General features: G+C 46.3%; 1 protein-coding gene across 5 annotated transcripts in view; it reads right to left on the bottom strand.

Moving 5' to 3' along the window:
• Positions 1 to 24625, bottom strand: part of ACACB (acetyl-CoA carboxylase beta) — a 149114-nt gene that overhangs the window by 104153 nt on the left and 20336 nt on the right. For 2 of the 5 annotated variants that reach the window (XM_049865728.1, XM_049865729.1), the window contains exon 2: positions 23532 to 24184. In XM_049865728.1, the coding sequence (XP_049721685.1) occupies positions 23532 to 24100 (569 nt within the window). In that variant the 5' untranslated portion in view covers positions 24101 to 24184. Of the gene's footprint in view, positions 1 to 13788; positions 14083 to 16259; positions 16366 to 23531; positions 24185 to 24625 lie in introns of those variants that run through there. The other 3 variants (XM_049865731.1, XM_049865730.1, XM_049865733.1) reach the window with 3 other exon arrangements.

The raw sequence follows: 24625 nt of genomic DNA, 5'->3' as shown, positions 1-24625 counted from the left end.
TAACTATTTGATGAGAAACTAGTTTGTTCTGCAAACCTTCATCTAAAGTTCAATAAAAATTTTGAAAAAAAAAAAGTACAGCCAAGATGACCCTGTAGAGTTCAAGTCTACTCTGTAGCACATGGGGTCACTGTAAGTCAGAATCAACTCAATGGCAACAGTTTTGGTTTGACACACAAAATAATTGATCGATTTCATTTTTTTTTTTTTTTCCCATTGGCGACATCCCTCCTAAGATGTCTCTTTTCATGTGGGTTGGCTATTCTCTAGGCCTCCTACTGAGCCGCCGTCCTGGGGCTTCCCTTTGCAAAAATCCTTAGAATTCCCTTGAATTTCCCTCCGGGGTTAAATTTCTGTGGGTGGGGGAGGATCTCATGGCTCCCTCTTTCTTGGTGTACTCCCTTGTTTTGCTGAAGCATATCCTCCAGTTGTTTCATCCACTTAAAAAGTTGATACAATAGCAGGGTGCATGACAATCACGTCCTCAACGTGCCTGTAGTGCTCCTGGCACCGCTGGCGTCTCTCCACAATCATTCTGCAGGTTTCTTTTAATTCTGTGTTGGATCACCTGTTTCCCATCTGTTGCTCTTCTTCAGTTTACTTTCTTGTTTCAGTGGAAGACATCCTCCAGTAGCTTTCTAAGAAAGGATGTTTGGAGGATAAATGCTTTGCGGCCTTGCATGTTCTAAAAATGTCTTTCTTCTGCCTTCACATTTGACCCTACTGTCTGGCTGCATACGGAATTCTAGGAAGGAAAACCTTCTCCTTCGAGTTCTGGAAGCATTCTGCCATTGTGTTCTGGCTTCCAGGGTTGCTAGAACCAGAGCTGTTCTGATCCCTGGTCCTCTGTACCCCTTGCCTTCGAGTAGATTCCGACAAGCCTATAAGACTGAGTAGAACTGCCCCATAGGGTTTCCAAGGCTGTAATCTTTATGGAAGCAGACCGCCACATCTTTCTCCCACAGAGCAACTGGTAGGTTCAAACTGCCAATCTTTCAGTCAGCAGCCAAGCACTTAACTGCTGCGCCACCAAGGCCCTGATCCTCTGTAAGTGGCCTATTTTTTTCTCATCCAGAAGTTAAAGGATCTACTCTTTGTCCCCAGTCCGCTATAATTTCACATGCTGTGCCCAGGTATGAGGCTGGGAGTCTGTCAGGCCCTTTAAATCTGGAAAATTCGTGTCCTGGGAAAGTGTCTTCAAGTATTTCCTTGATAATTGTGTTACCTCCTTTTTCTCTATTCTCTCCAGAAGTCCTCTTACTTGGATGTTGAAATTACCAGATTGGCCCTTTATTTTTTATTTTCCCCTCTCTTCTCTTTTTATTCTCCTGGGCGATTTCCCTATCCTTACTGTCTCAGTGTTCAGTTGAGTTTTTCATTTCTGCAAAACCATAGTTTTAATATCCAGGAGTTTATTTTGGTGTGCAAACGTTCCCTTTTTTTACAGCATCCTGCTCCTATATGTGCGGAAACCCTGGTGGCATAGTGGTTAAGTGTTACGGCTGCTAACCAAAAGGCTGGCAGTTCAAATCCACCAGGCGCTCCTTGGAAACTCTATGGGGCAGTTCTACTCTCTCCTATAGGGTTGCTGTGAGTCGGAATTGACTCAACGGCAGCGGGTTTTTTTTTTTGTTTGTTTGTTTTGGTTCCTATATGTGCAATATCCCCTCTGACTTCTATGAGGAGACAAATGATAAGTTTGTTTTTTTAATAAAGTTCTCCTGGCATGGTTTCTGTTTCTTCCAAGTTTCCTGTGACCGTTTGTTTGGGCCCTGTCTTCCATATTAGGAACTGCACTCAAATGTTTGGGAAGCCCTAGTTACCTCATGACTAAAACAAAAAACAAAAACCCCGCTGCTGTCTGTCCTATATGTCACAGCAACCGTATAGGACAGAGTAGAACTTGCCCCATAGGGTTTCCAAGGCTAGAATCTTTACAGAAGCAGACTGCCACATCTTTCTCCCCCGGAGTACCTGGTGGGTTCAAACCACTGACCTTTCGGTTTGCAGCTGAGTGCTTAACCACTGTGCCACCATGTTAGGGACTAACGGGCTAGTGCGAAGCATAGAACCTGCGGGTGTGGCTGGCTGACTGTGAGCTTCAACATAGGGTGATCTGGAAGGGCTATTTGCTGAGGAACCCCCACTTCAGTATGTTTAATGTCTTCCACCTTGCTGGTCCAATTCCCTAGGAAAAGCCTTTTGGTCTTCTGCCTGGAGGACAAAAGTTGGCAGGAAGGAGAGGGGCTGGACAGGCTGGGCAGGTCTCAGGATCAGCACCTACACAGATTCTTATTCTCTTGCTTGGGATACAGGCCCCATACCTTCAACTGTGCCCATCAACCTCCGGAATCCCAAGGCCTCTGTCTTTCCCTCTCTAGAGAATAAACTGCCACCTGCCTTCTGCTGGGATAGAGGTGGGGTGGTCGCCCAGCCACATGGAGCAGGGGAGGGGATCTAGGACTCTTTTATCCAATCCTTCTTATTTTGGTACCTGCCCCTGGTGGCACAGTGGTTAAGAGCTTGGCTGCTAACCAAAAGGTCAGCAGTTCAAATATACCAGATTCACCTTAGAAACCCAATGGGGCAGTTCTACTATGGTCACCAGGAATCAGAATTGACTCCACAGCTTGATGGCAATGACTGTGGGTTTTTTTTTTTTTCCTTGTTTTTTTTTTTTCTCCCCCACCTCCTTCCAAAGGTACAGATGCCCCCAGCTCCTGTACCTGCAGGGGGTCTGCAATGAAGTCCCATAGGTTCTCAGCCTTCCTTGCCGCTTCAGGGTTCAGCCTTCTTGATTCCACTAAGCCACTCATTCAGCTGCTTTCTGGCTTCCAAAATGTGGTTGCTAATATCCCCTCCTGTTCTCCCTGTCTTGGGAGATTTCTACCTCTTTGAAAAATTAATTAATTTTAAAATGCTCTTTGCTGCCATTGGGGGGAGATTTTGTAGGAGCAAAATCAATGTGGACACTCAATTCACCATCTTAACCTGGCAACGGGGCGTTTAAGCTGGGGAGACCTCGGCCAGGAATCATTTAGAGGTTAACCGCCCAGAGGTGTGTCCAGCAATGTGTCGTCGGGCACCTTGGGAGGCTGGGGCTAAGTGGGGTCAGGAGCCCAAAGTCTTGGCGAAGAACTGATGGGTCCCGAAGATCACCACCAGCAGGCCACCATATATTTGTCATGCTATTAGCTTGTTAAACAAAAGATACCATCCTAGGTATCTCCCCAGAAGAAGTGAAAGCAGGAAGGCAAACAGAAACCTGTACACCAATGTTCACCGCAGCACTATTCACAAGAGCCAAAAGGTGGAAACAACCAAAATGTCCATCAACTGATGAATGGATAAACAAAACGTGGCATACACATACAATAGAATATTACTCAACCATGAAGAGCGATGAAATCCCAATGCATGCCACAACACAGAAGAGCCTTGAAAACATCATGCTGAGTGAAATCAGTCAGTCACAAAAGCACAGATACTGTATAATCTCACTTTCATGAAATAAGCAAAGACAAAGAAACCAAAGATGATTAGTAGTCACCAGGGCTGGGAAGGAGGGGGAAGGGAGAGTTTTTGCATAGGGGGCACTGAGCTGATGTTAATGGTGGTGGAATGATTTGGAAAAGGTTAATGAGAATGGTTGCACAAACTGAAGAATGCAACCAGCATCAATGAATAATAGGTGTGAAAAAAAAAAAGTAGACATGAGCAGCCTTTGATTTGCCTGAGCGGTGAACAGCAAAGCTGGAAGTAAATAAGCAGTCAAGGAAGAGTGATTCCATTGTTGTTGCTGTTGGTTGTCACCAAGTCGGCTCCACCTGCTGTTAGTCCGAGGGACTCTGGTGGCTTGCATGTTGCTATGATGCTGGGAGCTATGCCACCGGGATTTCAAATACCAGCAAGGTCACCCATAGTGGGCAACTTTCAGCAGAGCTTCCAGACTGACACAGACGAGGAAGAAAGACCTCGTGATCTACTCCTGAAAATCAGCCAGTGAAAACCCTTTGGATCACAACAGAGTATTGTCCAATAGAGTGGTAGAAGATGAGCCCCCTAGGCTGGAAGGCACTCAAAATTAACAGTGGCCACAACAAGGGACTGGAGCATACCAACGATCGTGAAGATGGTGCGATGGTTTGTTCTGTTGTACATGGGTTCCATTTTACAGATGGGGAAACTGAGACCCAGTCAGGTAAAATGGGTCACCCAGCAAGTCAGCAGCCTGGGCTCTTTGCACCAGCATTTTCTGCTATATAAAGTCTCTGCGTTCTACCCCCCTCCCCCGCCACCTCTGGGGACAAGACTAAACCATGGGAAAAGCCTTCTACAATCCGGTAGCCTGCATCCCCGCCCCCCGAATCAGGAACCAACAAAAGCTTCACCTGTTAGAGACGAAGAAACAGACTTCTAGGCCAAAGGGCCAAAAAGAGAAATGAATGACAGAAACCCATCATGTTTATCTGCCAAAATCAACAGGATATGTATTTTCAATTAAGGTTTTTTCTGCTCAGCTGGCCTTAAGCACAGTACCTGAATGAATCAATGAATGGACAAATGAACAAATGGTTTCTAGCCTTCGAGATGGCCTTGTTGCCTCCCATAAACCGCAAGCAGCTTTTCTTCTATACCTCCTAGCACTGAGTTACAGAAATGAAATAGGCCTTAGAACAGTCCTTTGGAAGGTCAGCATCACCTTGTGAATGTGAACAGTACTTTTATCATAATTGCATTTCGATAACCAGCAAGTTCAGTTTGTTTTTAAGATTATGGGTGGTTGCTGTTTCCTTCTCTTTGCCTGTACTTCCTAAATTTTCTGCAGTGACATATTATTTTTCAATAAGGAAAAAGTTATTAAAACCAGCTATATGAGACCAAAAGGTCAATAATTACTCTAAAGCAAAAATGAGAAGGGGCAAGGAAACTAGAGTACTGGAAACAGAACAACCAGAATGCAGTTAAAAGAGAATATTGACACATTGTGAAAAATACAACTGATGTCCCTGAACAATCTGCGTAGAAATTGTCAAATGGGAACCTAATTGGCTGTGTAAACTTTCACTGAAAACACAATAAAATATTATATCAAAAAAGACAGAAAAAAGTTATTAACTTTGTAATAGGGATACCCAAAGCCACTGCCATTCCAGTGTCCCTTGCCAAGGCACTCAGTTTCCTTATCTGTAAAATGGGGATGATAATAGCACATACCCCACAGGGCTGAGGAGATTAAATGAATCAATACACAGAAAGCAACAGAAGAGTGCCTGGTGCACAAAAATGCTGGAAAATTATTTCAATGTAGAATTCCAAGAGGGTCAGGGACTGCTGATCTCCCTCTGCCCCTTGCTCCATGAAGCCCAGGGTCTGGTCCCCAACCGTCCATTCTCCTCATGAGACAGGTAAGAGATTGGACTGGCTATAATGAAATAACCTCTGATTCAGTATTCTTCGAATCTAAACCGAAGTGCAGACCACTATATAACTTTTACTGCTGGCACCCGAGAACTACTTGTGATTAACAAACGAGGTGCTCAGACAAGATAAGGGGCTACACTCCAAGGCCCTGTGTGCTTGACCAGCTATAATTAAATAGTCTCTGATTCAGAATTCTTGGAATCTAAACCTAAGCGCAGACCACCATATAACTTTTTTACTGCTGGCACTCGAGGACTACTTGTGACTACCAAACTAGGTACTTAGACAATATAAGGGGCCATATTTCCTATCCCTACACGCCTGACCAGCTATAAATTACTGATAACCCTCCTGAGTTGTTTTTCAAGTCCCCCACCAGGTGCAGAGCATGTACAGTAAAAATCAAAGTAACTTATGAATGGCCTTCCACATGAGATAATCATGAACAAAGATCCCTTGCCAGGACTCAAACCAGGATCCAGAGACATCACGCATGTATAACATCCCAGAATACGTTCTATTTGACATCCCAGCAGCCTTTGTGACAGACTCCATCTTAGTTCCAGCAACCTCTGCGAGGAAATCCATCTTGAATTCCAACTGCACGCTCATTTGATTTTCATAATCCCTCCCCTTCTCCTGAAAATCACCACCCATCTAATGAATAAAGATAATACCTTTTTATAAGCCCTAAGAAATCCTTCATTCAGAGAGAGACTGGAGGCTAGCATAGGTGAAAACCCCTCTCCGTCTCTGCCTTGCGAGCCTTTTCCTAATAAACCTTTGTTCGTGTGGAACCTCTGAGCCTCTACTGGTCATTCTTGATCAGAAGAAGGTAGGAACCCAGGTAGGGCTTAGTCCTGAGCTGGGAAGCCCTGCTCTGTAACACTCACTCCTTCCACAGCCTTCCCTGACTGGCTGGCTTTATCTTTTGGCCTCAGAAAGGGCAACAAACATACAAACATCAAAACTCTCACAATTTGACCTAAAGCTCAACAAAGAAAAACTCAACCATTAGAAAAACATCGTTTTGTGCCCATGGAAAAACCATTCCTGGCCGCCATTTTGATATCAAATTGGTGACAGAGCCATCCGACCACAAGCCAATCAAAAGCATTTACAGTGGGTCAACCACACAATGCTATCAGAATGGTCTTCTTTCAAGTCTCCCAGGCTAGTGGCTATTTTGATCTGTTTTTGACAAAGTTGGAAGCAAACCAACATTGGCTCTGGAGACTGACCTTTAGCCGGCATTTGCCCCAGTGGAAGGAGGAGCACCTTTGCCTGGTGCTAAGCCCTGCCCTTACAGGATCAGGCAAGAGTAGGGGCTGAAATGTTCCATGGTGACTTTGGAAATGGCTTCACATGCAAACAGCTACACAACAGATGGTGTCAGCCAAACACCAAACACAGTCAGCTGTCCGAGCACATGACCTGGCAAAACCACATTGGGAACAGAGAGAAGAAACATTTTTGAGTGCTCGCTGAGGGTCAGATACAGGGGTCTTCTCACTGACTCTGCACAATTCTGTGCAGCAGACACTACCATCTGTTTTCCATGATGAGGGAACCGAGGCTCAGAGAAGGCCAAGGGACTTAAGTCACACAGCCGGCAAGTAGCAGAGCTGGGATTCTAATCCAAATCTATCTGACCCCCAAAATCTAATTCTGCGGCAGAAAGATCAGATTATTTGAGATAAATGGGAGCACCTCTATTGTCTGAACTTTAAAAAACAAACACTTGCATTTCAGAGGCAGTGTGTATAATGCAGGAAACCCTGGTGGCATAGTGGGTAAGTGCTACTGCTGCTAACCAAAAGGTTGGCGGTTCAAATCCACCAGGGACTCCTTGGAAACTCTGTGGGGCAGTTCTACTCTGTCCTACAGGGTCGCCATGAGTCGGAATCGACTCAACGGCAACAGGTTTGGTTTGGTTTTGGTTATATATAATGCAGAGTCCCTGGGTGATGCAAATAGCTAAGGTGACTCGCTGCTAACCAAAAGGTTGGAGGTCCAAGTCCACCCAGAGGCACTGCAGAAGAAAGACCTGGCAATCTACTTCCAAAAAAAATCAGCCATTGAAAACTCTATGGAGCACCATTCTACTCTGACACACATGGGGTCTCCCCGAGTTGGAACTGACTCGATGGCAACAGATACTGGTATGTGTAATGCAGGGCTCTCAAGCAGGGGCAATTCTGCTTCCCAGGGGGCACTGGGCAACATCAGGAGACATTTTTGTTTGTCACACCTTGTGGGTACTCCTTGCGTCTAGTGGGTGGAGGCCAGGAATGCTGTTCAACATCTTACAATCCACAGGATAGCCTGCACCACAAAAAATGACCCAGCCCAAGCGTCAGTAGTCTGTGGTTGAAAGACCCTGGTAGACTGGTGCCATCCTCCCGGGCACTGAATCCATAATTGACCATCTGCGACCTGTATAATCCTGGGCAAGTTACTTCAATATCTACGCCTTGGTTCCCTCATAGGATGGAAATATCAGGCTGGTGTTGGGGCTCAGCACCAGGCCAGCCCACAGTAAGGCCTCGGCCACTTTGCTCTGGTGCCTTGTTCCAGTGGAGCCATCACAGGGGTCCAGGAGGGGGACTTGGGCTCAGGCCCTGACTGTAACCAGCCCAGCGAGCTATCTGCAGTCTACGTTAAATCCCTTACCCTATCTGTGCTTTTATAAAATAGGGATGGCAACAGCACCCTGGTGGTCACCCAACTGCTAAGAGCTGATGGGGGTGAAGGCACCTTCTGACCCATGTAACGCTTGTAGGGTCAAACATCCTACCATCACAAAGCAAGTAGGCAAGAAAGGATATTATGTAATCAAGGCTGATAGCTTTAACTTAGTTTTCAGACAGCACAAAACTGGGCTCCCAGAAAAATGGATCCTTGGAAATTTCTCAGGCCACCTGCTCCCTCAATGCTGCCTGGAATGGCCTCTTTAGCCAGACAAGGGTGGGGAAACTACGGCCCAAGGGCCAAATCTAGCCCACCAACAGTTTTTGTATAACCCACAAGCTAAGAATGGTTCCTACAACTTTAAATGATTGGGGGGAAAAAAAATACACAAGAAGGATATTCTGCAACATGTGAACATTTTATGAAATTCACAATTCAGTGTCCGTAAATAAGGTTTGACCAGAACACAGCCATGCCCATTTGTTTATATATTGTCTATGGCTGTTTTCCAAGTCCCTAGGTGATACAAATGGTTAATGTACTCGGTTGCTAACCAAAAAGTTGGAGGTTCGAGTCTACCCAGAGGTACCTAGTAAGAAAGGCCTGGCAATCTACTTCCAAAAAATCTGCCACTGAAAACCATATGATGCATAGTTCTACCCTGATGTACATGGGTCACATGAGTCTAAGTCAACTGGTTACTGGTTACATGGCTGTCTTCACACTCAAATGTGGAGCTGAACAGTTGTAACAGAGACCATATGGCTGGCAAAGCCTGAAACAAGTATTAGCCGGCCCTTCATAGAAACAGTTCACTGACTCCTGACTTAGGCAGTGGTTTTCAACCCTGACTGCATACCCTATCATCTGAGGAGGTTTAAAAAATACTGATGCCTTAACATAGTTTATAAAGAAAATTATCTACATCCTTCTTTGGTGAGTAGCGTCTCAGGTCTTAAAAGCTTGTGAGAAGCCATCTAAGACAGTCTACTGGTCCCACCCGACCAGTCCACTAGTCCCACCCCACATAAAGAAAAACAAGGACACAGGGAGAGATTAGTCCAAAGGACTAATGGATCACATCTACCACGGCCTCTACCATACTGAATCAAGCACAACTAGATGGTGCCTGGCTACCACCACTGACTACTCTGACAGGGATCACAAAGACGGTCCCAGACAGAGCTCAAGAAAAATGTAGAACAAAATTCTAACTCACAAAAAAAATACCAGACTCACTGCTCTGACACAGAATGGAGAAACCCTGAGAGTATGGCCTCCAGACACCCTTTTAACTCAGTACTGAAGTTACTCCTGAGGTTCACCCTTCATCAGGCCCATAAAATAAAACACGACTAAAGGGGCACACCAGCCCAGGGGCAAGGACGAGAAGGTAGGAGGGGACAGGAAAGCCGGTAACAGGAAACCCGAGATCGAGAAGGGAGAGTGTTGACATGTTGTGGGGTTGTTAACCAATGTCACAAAACAATATGTGTACTGTTTAACGAGAACCTAGTTTGTTTTGTAAACCTTCATCTAAAGTACCAAAAAAAAAAAAAAAAGAGACAGAAAAAGAAAAACAAAGCATAATAATAATAAAAAAAAGACACCTGGGCCCTAGTTTGAACTAACTAAATCAGTATCTTGGGGGAGGGGGAATCGGGCATCTACATTATTCCAAAGCTTCCCAGGAAAATCTAATGTGCATTTAGGGGTGAGAACCACTAAGAGATCAACAACCAACATTTCCATACAAGCAGCTGGCCGAGACTCTGAGCAGAACCCCCATGCGGTGATATCACTCCCAACAGGATACTGCAGGACTCACTGAAGACCAGATTCTTCTTCCTCCCCCTCCCCAATTTATTTCACACCATTCAACTCAGGCTCCTCCCAGAAGCCCTTCTCCAAGTATACCCACCCCATCTATTTCTCTTTCCCCCGAACTCTGGTACTGTTCATGCTCCAAGGGACACTGTTCAGCATTTGGGACCTTGGGAACTTAATCACTCATTGTGGCTCCTCAGTTAGCTGGCCAAGGCCTTCAGGACAGGATCCCAAGCCCTCTTGCACTCTGGGGGACTCTCCTGCAACAGAACTCTGTTGTCACTGTTATCAGTTCAGGCAAGTGTTTGTGCTGACCCAGGACAGTGCCAAGGCCAACACCTCCAGGGTGCAGGTGACCAGGCACAGTGCCAGGCACTAGGGCTGGACATGCTCATAACCTAATCAGGAGTTTCCTCTTTGACAGATGAGGAAACCGAGGTTCAAAGGGTGGAGTGCACTTGGTCAAGGTCACAAGGCTGCTAAGTGACAGAGTCAGGCTGTCTAACTCCATCTTTTTAGCAACTCTAAGCTAAGAGAAGAAGCCAGGAGAACAAACTAGTCTGTCTCAGAAGGATCGCCAGGGTGCTACTTAGACGCAAGGATGGAAGATTTCACCTCACGTTCTTTGGACATGTTATCAGGAGGGACCAGTCCCTGAAGAGGGACATCATGCTTGGTAGAGGGTCAGCAAAAAAGAGGAAGACCCTCCAGGAAATGGACTGACACAGTGGCTACAATAATGGGCTCAGACACAGCAATAGCTGTGAGGATGGTGCAGGACCAGACAGTGTCTTGTTCTGTCGTACACAGGGTTGCTATGCGTTGGAGCTGCTCGACAGCACCTAACAATGCCAACAAGCTAAGAGATGAATGATTCAGTCATCTGATAAAGCATCTTCATATTATTATAATTATGGTGACCACACTCGTCTTGGATTTGCCAGCATAATTCTGACCACTTCGAAATTTATTCTTTTAAAGTGGTTTGCAAAATGTATTCTTTGGGATTAAGTATGCAATTAAAGATTTACATGATAAACTTTTTGAGTAAATACCTTTACAGATCAGGGGGAAAAATTATCCTTTGCAAACCACATAGTCAGTGATTTGGGTACGCTCTAGGAGCTGAGTGGTTTTGCCAGAGGAATTCGATCAGGGCCTCAAATGTAGAAGAAACTCGACCTTCGTGCCCCACAAAAGGTAGTGTGCAAGAAGGACCGTGATTCAAACCCCAGTTCTCTCTACCTTACAGGACCTTTGCTCAGTCACAGCTGTGAGCGCTCCAAGGCGGGTCCCCCTTGATGGCTCCGTTAGTCTCTTCTGGAGAAGGATCAAAGAGCTGGAAGGTCCAGCCTTCCTCCATCTGCCTGGCTGCATGTCTTTCTGATCCTCCCATCTGTGAAGCTAAACAACCTCTGAGGCCCTTCCGGCTCCACAAAGCCTCATTTCCCCAGAATGCTCTCAAGTCGCAGTAACTTTTTAGTCCTTCTGACTAGTCCAACATTAGGACAGCCATCTTATTATTAAACTGTCCACTAAGCAGTGACCCTGCTGGTATTTGGAATACCAATGGCAGAGCTTCCAGCATCATAGTAACACACAAGCCACCACAGTACGACAAACTGACAGGTGGCTGGTGGGCACGTTTCAGTGGCACTTCCAGACTAAAACAGATTAAGATGAAAAGCCTCGCAATCTAGTTCCAAGAATTAGCCGCTGAAAACCCTGTGGAGCACAACAGAATATTGTCTGATACAGTGTTGGAAGATGAGCCGCCTTGGTTAGAAGACACTCAAAATCAACGATTCATCCATCCCCTGAGGTCATTTTTTAGCAAAATAACAGATTGGCACACAAAATAAAGGATATTATCCGGGAGTATGGTGCTCCATTAAAAAATCATCTATGTGAGACCAAAAGGTCAATAATTACTCTAAAGCAAAAATGAGAAGGGGACAGGGAAACTAGACTACTGGAAGCAGAACAACTAGAGTGCAATTAAAGAGAACGTTGCTACATTGTGAAAAATGTAACTAATGTCATTGAACAATCTGTGTAGAAATTGTAAAGTGGGAACCTAATTTGCTGTGTAAACATTCATCAAAAACACAATTAAAATATTCAAAAAAAAATCAATGGACTCAAACATACCAATGATCATGGGATAGCGCAGAACTGGACAATGTATCATTCTATTATACGTGGGGTCACCATAACTCAGAGCCAGCTTGATGGCCACTAACAACAACAACTTATTTTTAAAGAAAAAGGACTCTATTCAAATAGGTTGTTAACTTAAAGCAATAGAACCCGGAGGCCTATAGCGTAGGTTTGGGTTATGAATGGGAATCCCTGTTGTGCTCTTACCAGCTGCGGGGCCTCAGTTTCCCCACTTAGTGCCCCATGGTGGTGTTACGAAGACAGCATGAGATCCTGCCCACCAGTTGCTCGGCTTAGCAATGCTGAAAGCACCCCAGGAGTGGCAGCAGTTACCATTGCTGCACCCATTGGCTCTGAATTCGAATTACTAAGATGACATCCAGTTCCCCCATTGTACAAGGAGTCCCTGGAGGTAGGAGGTCATAGTTCCCAAGTATTTTGGTGTCCCTTCCTTTTCCTAGATGCAGTCCTGACACATAAGTGTGCAGGGACTGCTTATGGACCAGGTAAATTGATCCTAAGAAAATAACAAAGAATGGAAACAGAGACTTAGTTACTTTATAATAGCAAAAAGAGAGAGAAATAGACTAAATATCCATCAATAGGGTATTGGTTATTCATTTTAAGGTATACCCATTTAAAGGAAACACTACTTACCCTGCAAAAAGTATGTTGTAGATCAGGGGTTGGCAAACTCTTTCTATAAAGAGCCAGATAATTACTAGGTTTTAAGGGTCAGACAAACCCTGTCCAATCCTGCCACTGAAACATGAAAGCAGACACAGACAATACAAAAATAAGTATGGGTGTGTTCCAATCAGACTTCATTGAAGGAAACTGAAATCTGAATTTCATGTAACTTCTATGTGTCACTATACAGTATTCTTTTGTTTTTTGTTTTTTAGTCCATTTGAAAACGTAAAAACCATCCTTAGCTCACAAGCCATACAAAACCAGGCAGGGAGCCATAGTTTGCCAAACCTGATGGTAGAAGAATATTTAATGTTGAGTGAAAATGCAAGGTACAATAAAATATATTCTGTACGATTCAAGTTCATAAATCAAAACGTATCTGCACAGAGAAAAGGCTGCAAGGACAGACAACAACTGTTAAGAAAGATTACAGGTTGTGGAATATGGGTAATTTTTGCTCTTTTTTGCTTATTGATAAATTTCAAAATTTTGAAAAAAACGAAGAGGTGCTCAGGTGCAGAGATGTCTGCATTGATCTGCTCAAAAAAGGACCTTCAGAGTGATACCTGCTCAGGTCCAGGTAGATTCCCCCTCAGCTTCAACATCACTAGGCTTTAAAAAGACCAGCCTTCCACAACCATCACCTTTCTCAAGGATAGGAGAAAGGGTGGCCCCCACCAACAGGTCGATCATGAGGTACACGTGGCCTCCTGGATGGCCACCCCCTCCTGTCATCGTCTCTGCCAAATGGAGCTGGGCTCTCCCTGCTCTTCTCCTGCCAAGAGCAGCTCACATCTTGCAAGGCCGGCTCCATCTCCTCAGCGCCCGAACCGGAGCCTGCATTCCCCGGGGAGGGATGGGGGCGGAGGGGAGGGGGTAGTTGGACTAGAGGGTATTGTTGCCAAGAGGACACTCGGTCTGTCTTCATGGAGGGGAGTGCACACGTCTGTAAAAGGTGACCCAGCGGTCAGTATATTAAACGAGCAAGCTTACCTACTTTACTTTGCAATCAGGGAAACGGACCTTGCACTTGGCAGGACTCATGCTGACAGCTCCGCGGGCCAATCCCACCGGGTTCCTGCTGGGGTGCAGAGCATGCACCCCCTAACCCTCTGAAGTAGACCCGGGTCCTGGGACTCAGCAAGGCAGCAAAGCGGCGACGGGGAGGTGGAGGCGTGATTCTACACCGACTTGGGTCCGGTTCTACTGCAGCTGGTAGGCGCCCAACTCCGCGTTGGCTTCCTTCGCCCCGAAATGCGCGCTGCGTGCGAGTATCCCGGGCCTACGCACCCGCCCCAAGCACCCCCTCCCAGGCCCGGCCCGCTCCGGGCCCCGCGCCCCACCCACTGGGCCGGCCCGGGCCCTGGACCCGCGCTCGCCGGCACCCGGGCCCAGCCAATCGCAGAGAGGCAGGTGATCCAGCCCGTGGGTGAAACCAAAAATCCCATTGCCATTGAGTCGATTCCGGCTCCGACCCTACAGGAAACAGAACGGCCCCATGGGGTTTCCAAGGCGCGGCTGGTGGATTGGAACTGTCGACCCTTTGGTTAGCAGCCTCAGCTCTTAACCACTGCACCACCAGGGGTCCCCTTGGGCTCCTATTTCCCAACCCCACTATCCTGGCTGGAGTACAGGAATTCTAGGATGGACTACCCTGACATATTGGCAGCTGGAGAAAATTCTCAAATAGCACGTTTGAATACACACACAATAGGGAAGTGGTGGAAAATACAGGACATTTAAAATGAGAGATACCCCCATTGTACCTGCTAATAGCACCCTTGGTCAAGTCAGCTTTTGGCTTCCAAGTTCCTGCTGTTGCTTATTCTTTCACCTCTTCGCAGGTACCCATTTGCTCCGCACTCCCCCCCAGTGAGCTTCCGGGGTACACTTTGAGCCCCCGGGGGTCTCCTAGTAAAGTGAGGGCCACACAGAGTGGCCCTAAATAAGCTCTTGATAAGACTAACGAGCATATACATCGACTTTTGTGCCTGTCTCATTTACTCTTCACAGCAATCCTAGTGTGTTTATCCCCATGATACTGATAAAGGGCACCGAGACTCACATGTGAAGTGGGTTGCCCAGCTCACAGAGTGGGAGATTTGAACTCATACTGATCCCAATTAGAACAAATGCATGCTTCTCCAAGTGGTTATAATAAATACAAAGTGCCCTAAACACTGCCCAGAAAAGAGTACAATAATAATAAATGTAACCTAAAAAAAAAAAAAACCCAAAATCCAAACCCACTGCCATTAAGTCGATTTTGACTCATAGCGACCCTATAGGACAGAGTAGAACTGCCCCATAGAGTTTCCGAGGAGCGCCTGGTGGATTCAAACTGCCAACCTTTTGGTTAGCAGCTGTAGCACTGAACAGCTACATCACCAGGGTTTCCAAACACAACCTAGATTCATAAAAACAAGCAAACCCCAGCCCAGTGCCGTGGAGTCGATTCCGACTCATAGCGACCCAAGCAAACAAACACTAAATAGTATAAATGTTGGCAAATGTCCTTTCAAAAGGCGCAGGCCAAGCCAAACCTCTAGGGAGTGCTATTCACATGGCCACAACTTGAACAGTGACTCCCCTGGAGTTGTGACAGCCTGAGGGCACTGGTCAGTTGTGCTCTAACCACATATTAAACAACATTTCAAGAACTGGTTTAAAAAAAACAGATGAATAAAATTTTTAGTTCTTCGGAGTTTCAAGGTCTTTCACGGCCCTTCACCTCCTCCAAAGAAACCCACATTACAAAAAAAAAACCAAACCCAGTGCCATCCAGTCGATTTCAACTCATAGAGTAGAACTGCCCCATAGAGTTTCCAAGGAGCGCCTGAGGGATTTGAACCCTGACCTCTTGGTTAGCAACCGTAGTTCTTAACCACTATGCCACCAGAGTTTCCTAGATACCCTTAGAGATAGCCTAATCCACTGTCATGGACTGAATTGTGTCCTCAAAAAATATGTGATTCAACTTGGCTAGGCCATAATTCCCAGTATTGTGTGATTGTCCGCCATTTTGTCATCTGATGTGATTTCCCCATGTGTTGTAAATCCTACCTCTACGATGTTAATAAGGTAGGATAGGCGGCAGTTATGTTAATGAGGCAAGATGCAATCTACAAGATTGGATTGTGTCTTAAGCCAATTTCTTCAGGAGATATGAAAGAGAGAAACAAGCAGGGAGACAGGGGACCTCATACCACCAAAAAGCAAGAGCCAGGAGAATAGCGTGTCCTTTGGACCTGGGGTCCCTGTGCTGAGAAGCTCCTAGTCCAGGGGAAATTGATGACAAGGACCTTCCTCCAGGGCCAACAGAGAAAGAAAGCCTTCCTCTGGAGCTGACGCCCTGAATATGGACTTCTGGCCTACTAAACTGTGAGAGAATAAACTTTTGTTTATTAAAGCCACTCACTTGCGATATTTCTATTATAGCAGAACTAGGTGACGAAGACACCCACCTTGCTTTTCCCTGGGGCTCTCCAGAAAGGGATTTCACTTAGATATGGCAGGGTTTTGTGCTTCATCAGAGTTATAATAACTTGCATTTGTCTCTGCCTGCATTATCTGGTAGGAATAGAAGGCAGGAGAGAAGGAATAATACGCACATGTATGCACGACACCACATTTATGCAAACATCAACGGTTGGGATTCTCAATGAAGCAGTTCAAACACGGCTGTAAATGTAGTCTCCTGATACAAGCTCTTCCTCTCAGACTTATCAAAGGTTAAATTTTACTTGTTGGTATTGTAGAGGGAAAACCCGGGTCAATGAAAATACAAACATACAAATCAACAGGAAAATGCACAGGAGTAGCAACATGATGGAAAGACCTGTGGAAGGACTGGCCATGGTGCTGCCCCCACCCACTGTGTGACCTTGGGCAAATTCCTTCTCCCCACATCCTCGTCTAGAAGATTATCGCTACCATGTGCTTTCACGAAAAAGAAAAACAAAATGAAATAATCCCTTTCAATATAGGATGGTAGAAAATGTTCTATAAAGTATAGGGCAGGAGACAATGGTTTTTCTAAAACAGGATACTGAGGGGGAAGAAAGGTATTATTTTTAGTTGCTCTTTAATAAAAATGTCTGGTCGATTCAGACTCATGGCGGCCCCACGTGTGTCAGAGTAGAACTGTGCTCCATAGGGTTTTCGGTGGCTGATGTTTTGGAAGTAGATCTCCAGGCCTTTCTTCCGAGGCACCTCTGGGTGGACTTGAACCTCCAGCTTTTCAATCTGCAGCCAAACACATTAACATCTGCACCACCCAGGGACGCCAGTTGCTCTCTACCCTGGATTAATTTAATAGCCAGCCTCAAGGGGATCCCTTTTCTCAAGCTCCCGGAAATCATTTTAGGAGCTAAAGGGATTTGAAAATTGAGGTTCTGACAGCCTCTTCCAAAATAAATAAATGAATGAATAAAAACCTTACAGAAAGATACCTGACACTCTATTCAGGAACAAATAAAAATTGCATGGTGATGGTAGCATGATGGGGTAAATGTAATTAATGTCACTGAGATCTTAAAAATGGTTAAAATGGAAAATTTTTTATTTATATATATTTTATCACAATAAAATTTTTAAAAAGCAAACAAGCTCCTCTCGCCAAAAAAAAAAAAAAATTGTAGACAATTTAAAGTTTTAGGACCTGATTACTACCTGGAACTGGAGCCCTGGTGGCACAGTGGTTAAGTGTTTGGCTGCTAACCAAAAGGTCAGCAGTTTGAATCCACCAGCCACTCCTTGGAAACGCTATGGGGCAGTTCTACTCTGTCCTACAGGGTTTTGAGTTGGAATCGACCTGACAGCAACTTGACAGCTGATGAGAAGAAGGGCAGATGGTAACGGTCATCAGGAAGGAGCGGAGATGTTCTCACTGCAAGCCCACCCATGTCTTTATTTGGGAAGGTGATGCCACATACCTGACTCCAGTTGGATTCCCTGGTGTTCCCTAACCTTTTGGGCAGGGCCCCCTCCTTCATGTCCAGACCCCACAGACCTTCACTCTCTTTCCCTGGGTCCAAAAGTCTCTTACCTCAAGGCTCCCAACACGGAAGGGGAGGTTTGGGAAGTGGGGGCAGCCCCAGCACCTGTGGCCTACTTTGTCATTTTATCAGGACACTTCACCTGCCTTCCAGTTGCTCTTCCTCCTCCACAGAAACAGGTTGCTACATCTTAAAGGCACATGCCTAGCCAGGGTTCAGGAATGGCCAGGGTCACAGGCCAAGACTTCCGAGGTGGCCCATTCAACTGATGGGAGCTGGGGGAGCCTCTGGGCTGCCTGCACCAGGCACCCCCCCACCCAGCGATCTCAACAATCCTGTGAGGTAGGCACTATTATTATCCCCCTTTGACAGAGGAGGACCTGCAGCTCAGAGAGGTAATGAGACTGACTTGAGGTCTGAACCCAGACCTGGCTGACACTGGGGTCTGGGCCCTTCCCGTGACACTGAGCATCTTAGGTAATGATGATCACGCTGGGATCAATAAAGACTATAAGCAGGGTTTTACTACTGAAAGAGTTTACTACCAACTCATGTTCAGTTTCAGAGCTTGTCCTAACTTCGGAGTTGTAGCTGAGGGCTCCTGAACCTGCTGTATTCCATTCAGTCCACACATGCAGCCCCCAGGGTAGGGACTGTTAGTTAGAGGTGGCTTTGAGCCTGGGTATCTCACCCCAGGGCCTGCTCACACAAACCACACTGCTTCTTTTTAAACAAAATGGAATCCCTCTGAACAGCAGTCTTTTTTGTGTGTGTGTGTGCTTTAAGTGAAAATTTACAAATCAAGTCAGTCTCTCATATAAAAATTTATATATACCTTGCTATATACTCCTAATTGCTCTCCCCCTAATAAGACAACCCACGCCTTCCCTCCACTCTCTCTTCTTTCGTGTCCATTCTGCCAGCTTCTAACCCCCCTGCCCTCTCATCTCCCCTCCAGATAGGAGATGCCAACATAGTCTCAAGTGTCTACTGGATACAAGAAGCTCATCCTTCACCAGCATCCTTTTCTATCCCATTGTCCAGTCCAATCCATGTCTGAAGAGTCAGCTTTGGGAATGGTTCCTATCCCAGGCTAACAGAAGGTCTGGTGGCCATGACCCCCGGGGTCCTCCTAGTCTCAGTTAGACCATTAAGTCTGGTCTTTTTACGAGAATTTGGAGTCTGCATCCCACAGCTCTCCTGCTGCCTCAGGGGTTCTCTGTTGTGTTCCCTGCCAGGGCAGTCATCGGTTGTAGCTGGACACCATCTAGTTCTTTTGGTCTAAGGCTGCGGTAGCCTCTGGTTTATGTGGCCCTTTCTGTCTCTTGGTGAACAGCAGTCTTTGATAACCTTCATTTAATAGTATGTAGGCAACTATTTTGCCACATCATGTAATGTTCTCTTTAACTTCCTTTCTAAAGGCTGCATGGGAATTCCAAATCTTGGGAACTGTTTCAAAGCCTAAGGAAAGGCCAAGTCCCAACCCCAAGATAAACACAAAGGGGAGTACAGAGCAAAGATCTCAACAGATAGTATGAATTCAATGGATGTATATTTTTAGCCAGCCTTTGTCAGGTGAGAAAAATGCAACGTTTTATAACCATATTGACGACAAAAGAGTTGCTATGATGCTGGAAGCTATGATACCTGTATTTTATATACCAGCAAGGTCATCCATGATGGACAAGTTTCAGTGGAGCTTCCAGACTAAGACAGACTAGGAAAAAAGGCCCGGTGATCTATTTTTGAATATCAGTCAGTGAAAACCCTGTGGATCACAACATAATATTATCTGGCATAGTGCTGGGAAGATGAGTCCCCTAGGTTGGAAAGGATGACACCATAGCCACAGCAATGGACTCCAACATACCAATGATCATGAAGATGGAACAGGACCAGGCAACGTTTTGTTCTACTATACATAAGGTTGCCATGAGTTGGAGCCAACTTGATGGCAATTAACAACAACCAAGACAGAAGAAAAATTCAAAATTGGAGTTTAATCCCAGGACTAGTATGCCAAGTCACAGACTATATGCCAACAGAATTTGGTGAAAACAAAAATTCTACTGCTGCTAGCCATCTAAGATGCATCAGTTGGTCTCAACCCACCTGGAGCAAAGGAGAATGAAGAACACCAAGGACACAAGGTGATTACGAGCCCAAGAGACAGAAAGGCCACATGAACCAGAGTCGACATCATCCTGAGACCAGAAGAACTAGGTGGTGCCTGGCTACAACCGATGACTGCCCTGACAGGGAACACAACAGAGAACCCCTGAGGGAGCAGGAGAGCCGTGGGATGCAGACCCCAAATTCTCATAAGACCAGACTTAATGGTCTGACTGAGGCTAAAAGGACGCTGGTGGTCATGGCCCCCAGACCTTCTGTTGGCCCAGGACAGGCACCATTTCTGAAGCCAACTCTTCAGGCATGGATTGGACTGGACAATGGGTTGGAGAGGGATGCTGGTGAGGAGTGAGCTTCTTGGATCAGGTGGACACTTGAAACTATGTTGGTATCTCCTGCCTGGAGGGGAGATGAGAGGGTAGAGGAGGTTGGAAGCTGGCGAAATGGACACGAAAAGACAGAATGGAGGAGAGAGCGGGCTGTCTCATTAAGGAGAGAGTAATTGGGAGTGTGTATTTTTTTTTAGCAAGGTGTATATGGGTTTTTGTGTGAGAGACTGACTTGATTCGTAAACTTTCACTTAAAGCACAATAAAAATTATTTAAAAAAAATTAAATGCAAAAAAAAAATCCTACTGCTGATAAAAAGCAATAACAAAATGTCTATTCATCCATCCATCCACCCACCCATCCATCCATCCAGCCTTCATTCATTCCTGCACTCACTCATTAAGACATTTGCATGCCCCAGGAATGCAGAATTCTGTCTTTGGCAAGCTTGTGTTTCTCATTGTAATCATACATTTGGCAGATATTTATTAAAAGTCTCCATGAATCAGCACTAGGCTAAGGAGTGGGGAAAAGCAGAGACTTGGATAAATATGGACAAACAGGGGCCTGCCTTCATGGTGCCAAAAGTCTAGCATGGGGAGACAGGTGATCACCAAGTAAACAAATAAGGAAACTTATTTGAGACACAATCTCAAGGAGTGGAAGACAACAAACCAGCGTGACTGATCAAGAAACTGAGGCAGGGGAGGAGAGGAGGGGAGAGGTGAAATACTTTAAAGGTGGGAAGGGCACAGGGGGGTGACTGATGAGCCAGCAGGCAAAGAGCTGGGGTGGAGACAGCACCAGCTACGTAATTTGCAGGGCCCAGAGCAAAATAAGAAAGCGAACACCTTGTTCAAAAATTATTAAGACTTTCAAGAGGGTACTGCTGAGCACTAAGCCAAGCTAGGGGCCCTGGTGGTAAAGCGGTTAAGTGCTTGGCTGCTAATCAAAGGGTCAGCAGTTCAAATCCAGAAGCTGCTCCTTGAAAGCCCTATGGGTCACTATGAGTCAGAATCGACTCAGTGGCAATGGGTTTGAATTTTTTTGGAGGGTGGCCTTCTAGGCACAAGGCCCTGAGCGACTGACCACAGAAACTAACCAGAGAGGTAACACACTCAAGAAGCCAGCCCTGGTCGGAGAGGAGAGGGAGGGGGAGGGGAGGATTTCAGTGCAGAGGGAACAGCAAGCGCACAGGCCAGAATGGGAATAGGGCAGTGAGTGTCCTGGGATAATAAGGTGACAGCGGGAAGGAAAAGGCCCTTTGAGGACTGCTTCAGAAAGAGCTTCCTCCCAAACCACAAGAAGTAAACATGTGCATTTTCTGTCTATTCCAAGGCCATCTCACAATTGGCAGCCTGGAGGAAGAGGCCAATGTGGGTCACCAGGTGGCCTTCCAGGGAGCAGCTGGAGGTACAGCAGCCTCTCCCAGGCCTTAATGTCTGCCTGGGAAATGGGGAAGGGGTTAGATCAGAGTGGAAGGGTCCCTTGAGTTGGACTAGCCCAAACCCCTACACCCCGTGCCCATGTGCCCCCTAAAGATTGTCAACATTCTCCACTTTCAGCAACCAGGGTTAAAATAAAAAAAAAAAAAAAAACTCACTGGTAATATGGGAGCCCTGAGGGTGCAGTGGTTAAGAGCTTGATTGCTAACCAAAAGGCTGACAGTTCAAATCCACCAGCCGTTGCTTGGAAACTCCATGGAGCAGTTCTACTCTGTCCTAGAGGGTCACTCTGAGCCAGAATCAACTTGACGGCAACAAGTTTGGTTTTTTTGGTTTGGTAATACGGGTGCCTATGGAAGAACCCATGTCCATTTCCTTGCTTCAATTTGTTCTTACTTTGGTGGAGAGTGTTTGAGAGATACTTAAAAGAACACCCAGTAAGGCCCACCTCCAGGGGAGAAAACAGGCTGGAAGGAAAGAAAGCAAAAATTGTGAGGCAGGCAGCCTCAGAGCCCAACACTTCCAAGAGACTCCTGCTCTGACTTACCCTCCTAAAACCCACAACCAAACCCAATGCCGTCGAGTCGATACACCAAGCAAAACCAGCTGCCTTTTCTTCTGAAATTGTCCTGACAAGATAACCACAGAACGGGCCATAGATGGCTTAAACCCGCCTCCGGGTAGAGACTTAACATCCTAATGGAGAAAAATTCATCCCTTCCTCCATCTTGGGGGATCGAACCATTGTCCGGAGAAAATGAATAATAGTCATCCCCAAGCCCCGAGCTCTCTTTAAAAGCCCACCTCCTCAAGCTGCCTGTTGGAGGCAACAGCCCCGATGGCTCCTTTCCTCGTACAAGGAAATAAAGGTGTCTTTCTGATCGCCCACCTAGGCCTCTTGTACGTGGAGCAAAACCCAGGGTTTCCACCTGGCAACAATAGAACCGATGTTATGCCTGCTGGTTGATGGTCCTTCTCTTGTCGGTGCTTTCCTGCATGCGCATAATGTTCTACCTGGAACTTCCACCTTCATTTGTAATTTGGGGTTAGGGGTTGGCTTGGAGGTGGAGAACGTTGCTAATGTAAAATACAAAGCCACCAACTGCACCCCTGGGATAGTCCCACCTGCTGGGGACCTATGGGTATCCATTTCCAACAATCACAGGAATGGGTATGGGTTATATCATCCAAGTTTCTGCCTTTTAGGCATCACGGGGGGAAAGCATGTTTTCTGGCTGCTAGCTACATGTTGAATGAGTGAATGAATGGATGAAGGAAGGATGTCTCGGCAGGAGGCGGGGAGAACCTCCCTCCTGGTTAGCCTGGGCTCCTTCTGTTTAAATTATAACTACTTACACAGGAGCTTATCTTCCCCAGCTAGGCTGAGGTCCTCTAGAAAGCCAGTGTCCTGGCACGGGGCCCTGTACACACAGTAGATATGCTCATAAATGATTTTGAAAGGAGAGATGGAAGGAAGGTGGGAAAGCTTATGCCTTCTACTTTCTAACATTAAAAAAAAAAAAAAATTTCATTGCTGGAGAGTCGATTCCGACTCAAGGTGACCCCATGAGTTACAGAATAGAATTGCTTCATAGGGTGTTCTTGGTTGTAATCTTTATAGACACAGGTCGCCAGGCCTTTCTTCCTCTGCGCTGCTGGGTGGGTTCAAACCGTCAACCTTTGGGCTAGTAGTCCAGCGCAAAACATTTACACCACTGAGGGACCACTTTTTACAAAGCTCTCCCCAAAGTGCTTGACTGAGCAGGTGAAGTGGAGGGAAGGGGAGAGTGCAAGCCCACCCAAGCTCTGTGCTGGGAAGAGAGAGAGCACCTTACCTCATACTGGGGACAGTGTTCTCAGGCTCGCCTGCAGTCAGAGCAGCGTCCAGCGACAGGGCCCCCAGGCTGGCCCGGCTGCCTTTCCGGGAAGATTCTCGGAACAAGCTGGTGCCAGGGTCTTCATCAGAGGAGTTGTCATCAAAGGAACCCAGGATGAAGTTGGTCTTCAGCTGCCTTTTGATATGAGCTTGTTTCTTGTCTTCTTTGGAGGAGGACCTGGCTTGCTGGTCCTGAGGCCTGGCTGGGGAGGACAGGCCATTGGTTTCTGGGGCCGTGGTCGCTGCCCCATTGGCTTGGAGATCTGGGGAGGCCGGCAGGTCATCAGAGGAAGGGGGGTTTCTCAGGGGTTTCTGGTGTGGGGGTGGCCAGGAAGTTCTCCACTGAGAGGTATCTTTGAGTTCTTTAAGAGAGGCTGGCTCGGCCTCTGTGGGCGTCTTTGGCAGTGAGCTGTGGTCGTCATTTTTCTGCAGTGGCTCCCCTGAGCTGTCTGAGGCCAGAAAGGGCTCCTGGCTCTGAATGAGGCTCGCTTTGCATTTGCTCTTGGTGACTAGGTCGGAGTCCATCATGGTCTTCCAGATTTTTAATCAGGAGAAGGTTAGGCAAGAAAAAAACAGACAGGACACAAAGAGAAGTAGGACCATTCAGAAAATCTGTAAGGAGAAAGGAGAAACATCTTAGGGTCGATATAATGGAGTGATTTCTCTCTTCAAGTTGCTGGTGGGTGAGAGGCATTAGGTTCTGGTATCAGCAGAGAGGCTAGAAGGGAGGATCCCTGGGTAAAGACTGGAGACAGGCTCACGTCCCAGCTCAGCGGCTAACTTGCTCTGTGGCCTTGGGCATTCTCCTTAAACCCCTCTGGGTCTCAGTTCCTTATCTCTGATTGAGGCATACCAACGCACACTTGCCATAGATCACAAACATGCGTCTAGGAGAGCTAAGTGAAACCATGTATATTTAAAGGACCCTGTGATAGCAGCATCATTCATAACAGCCAAAACGTGGAAACAACTGAAATGCCATCAAAGGACAAATAGATAAACAAAAGGTGGTATATATCCATAATATGGAATATTACTCACCGATGAAAATGA

This window comes from Elephas maximus, chromosome 22, assembly GCF_024166365.1.
Source record: "Elephas maximus indicus isolate mEleMax1 chromosome 22, mEleMax1 primary haplotype, whole genome shotgun sequence".
NCBI classification, from domain to species: Eukaryota; Metazoa; Chordata; class Mammalia; order Proboscidea; family Elephantidae; genus Elephas; species Elephas maximus.
Note: the sequence above shows the minus strand (reverse complement) of the source record. Positions and strands in the feature narration are given on the sequence as shown.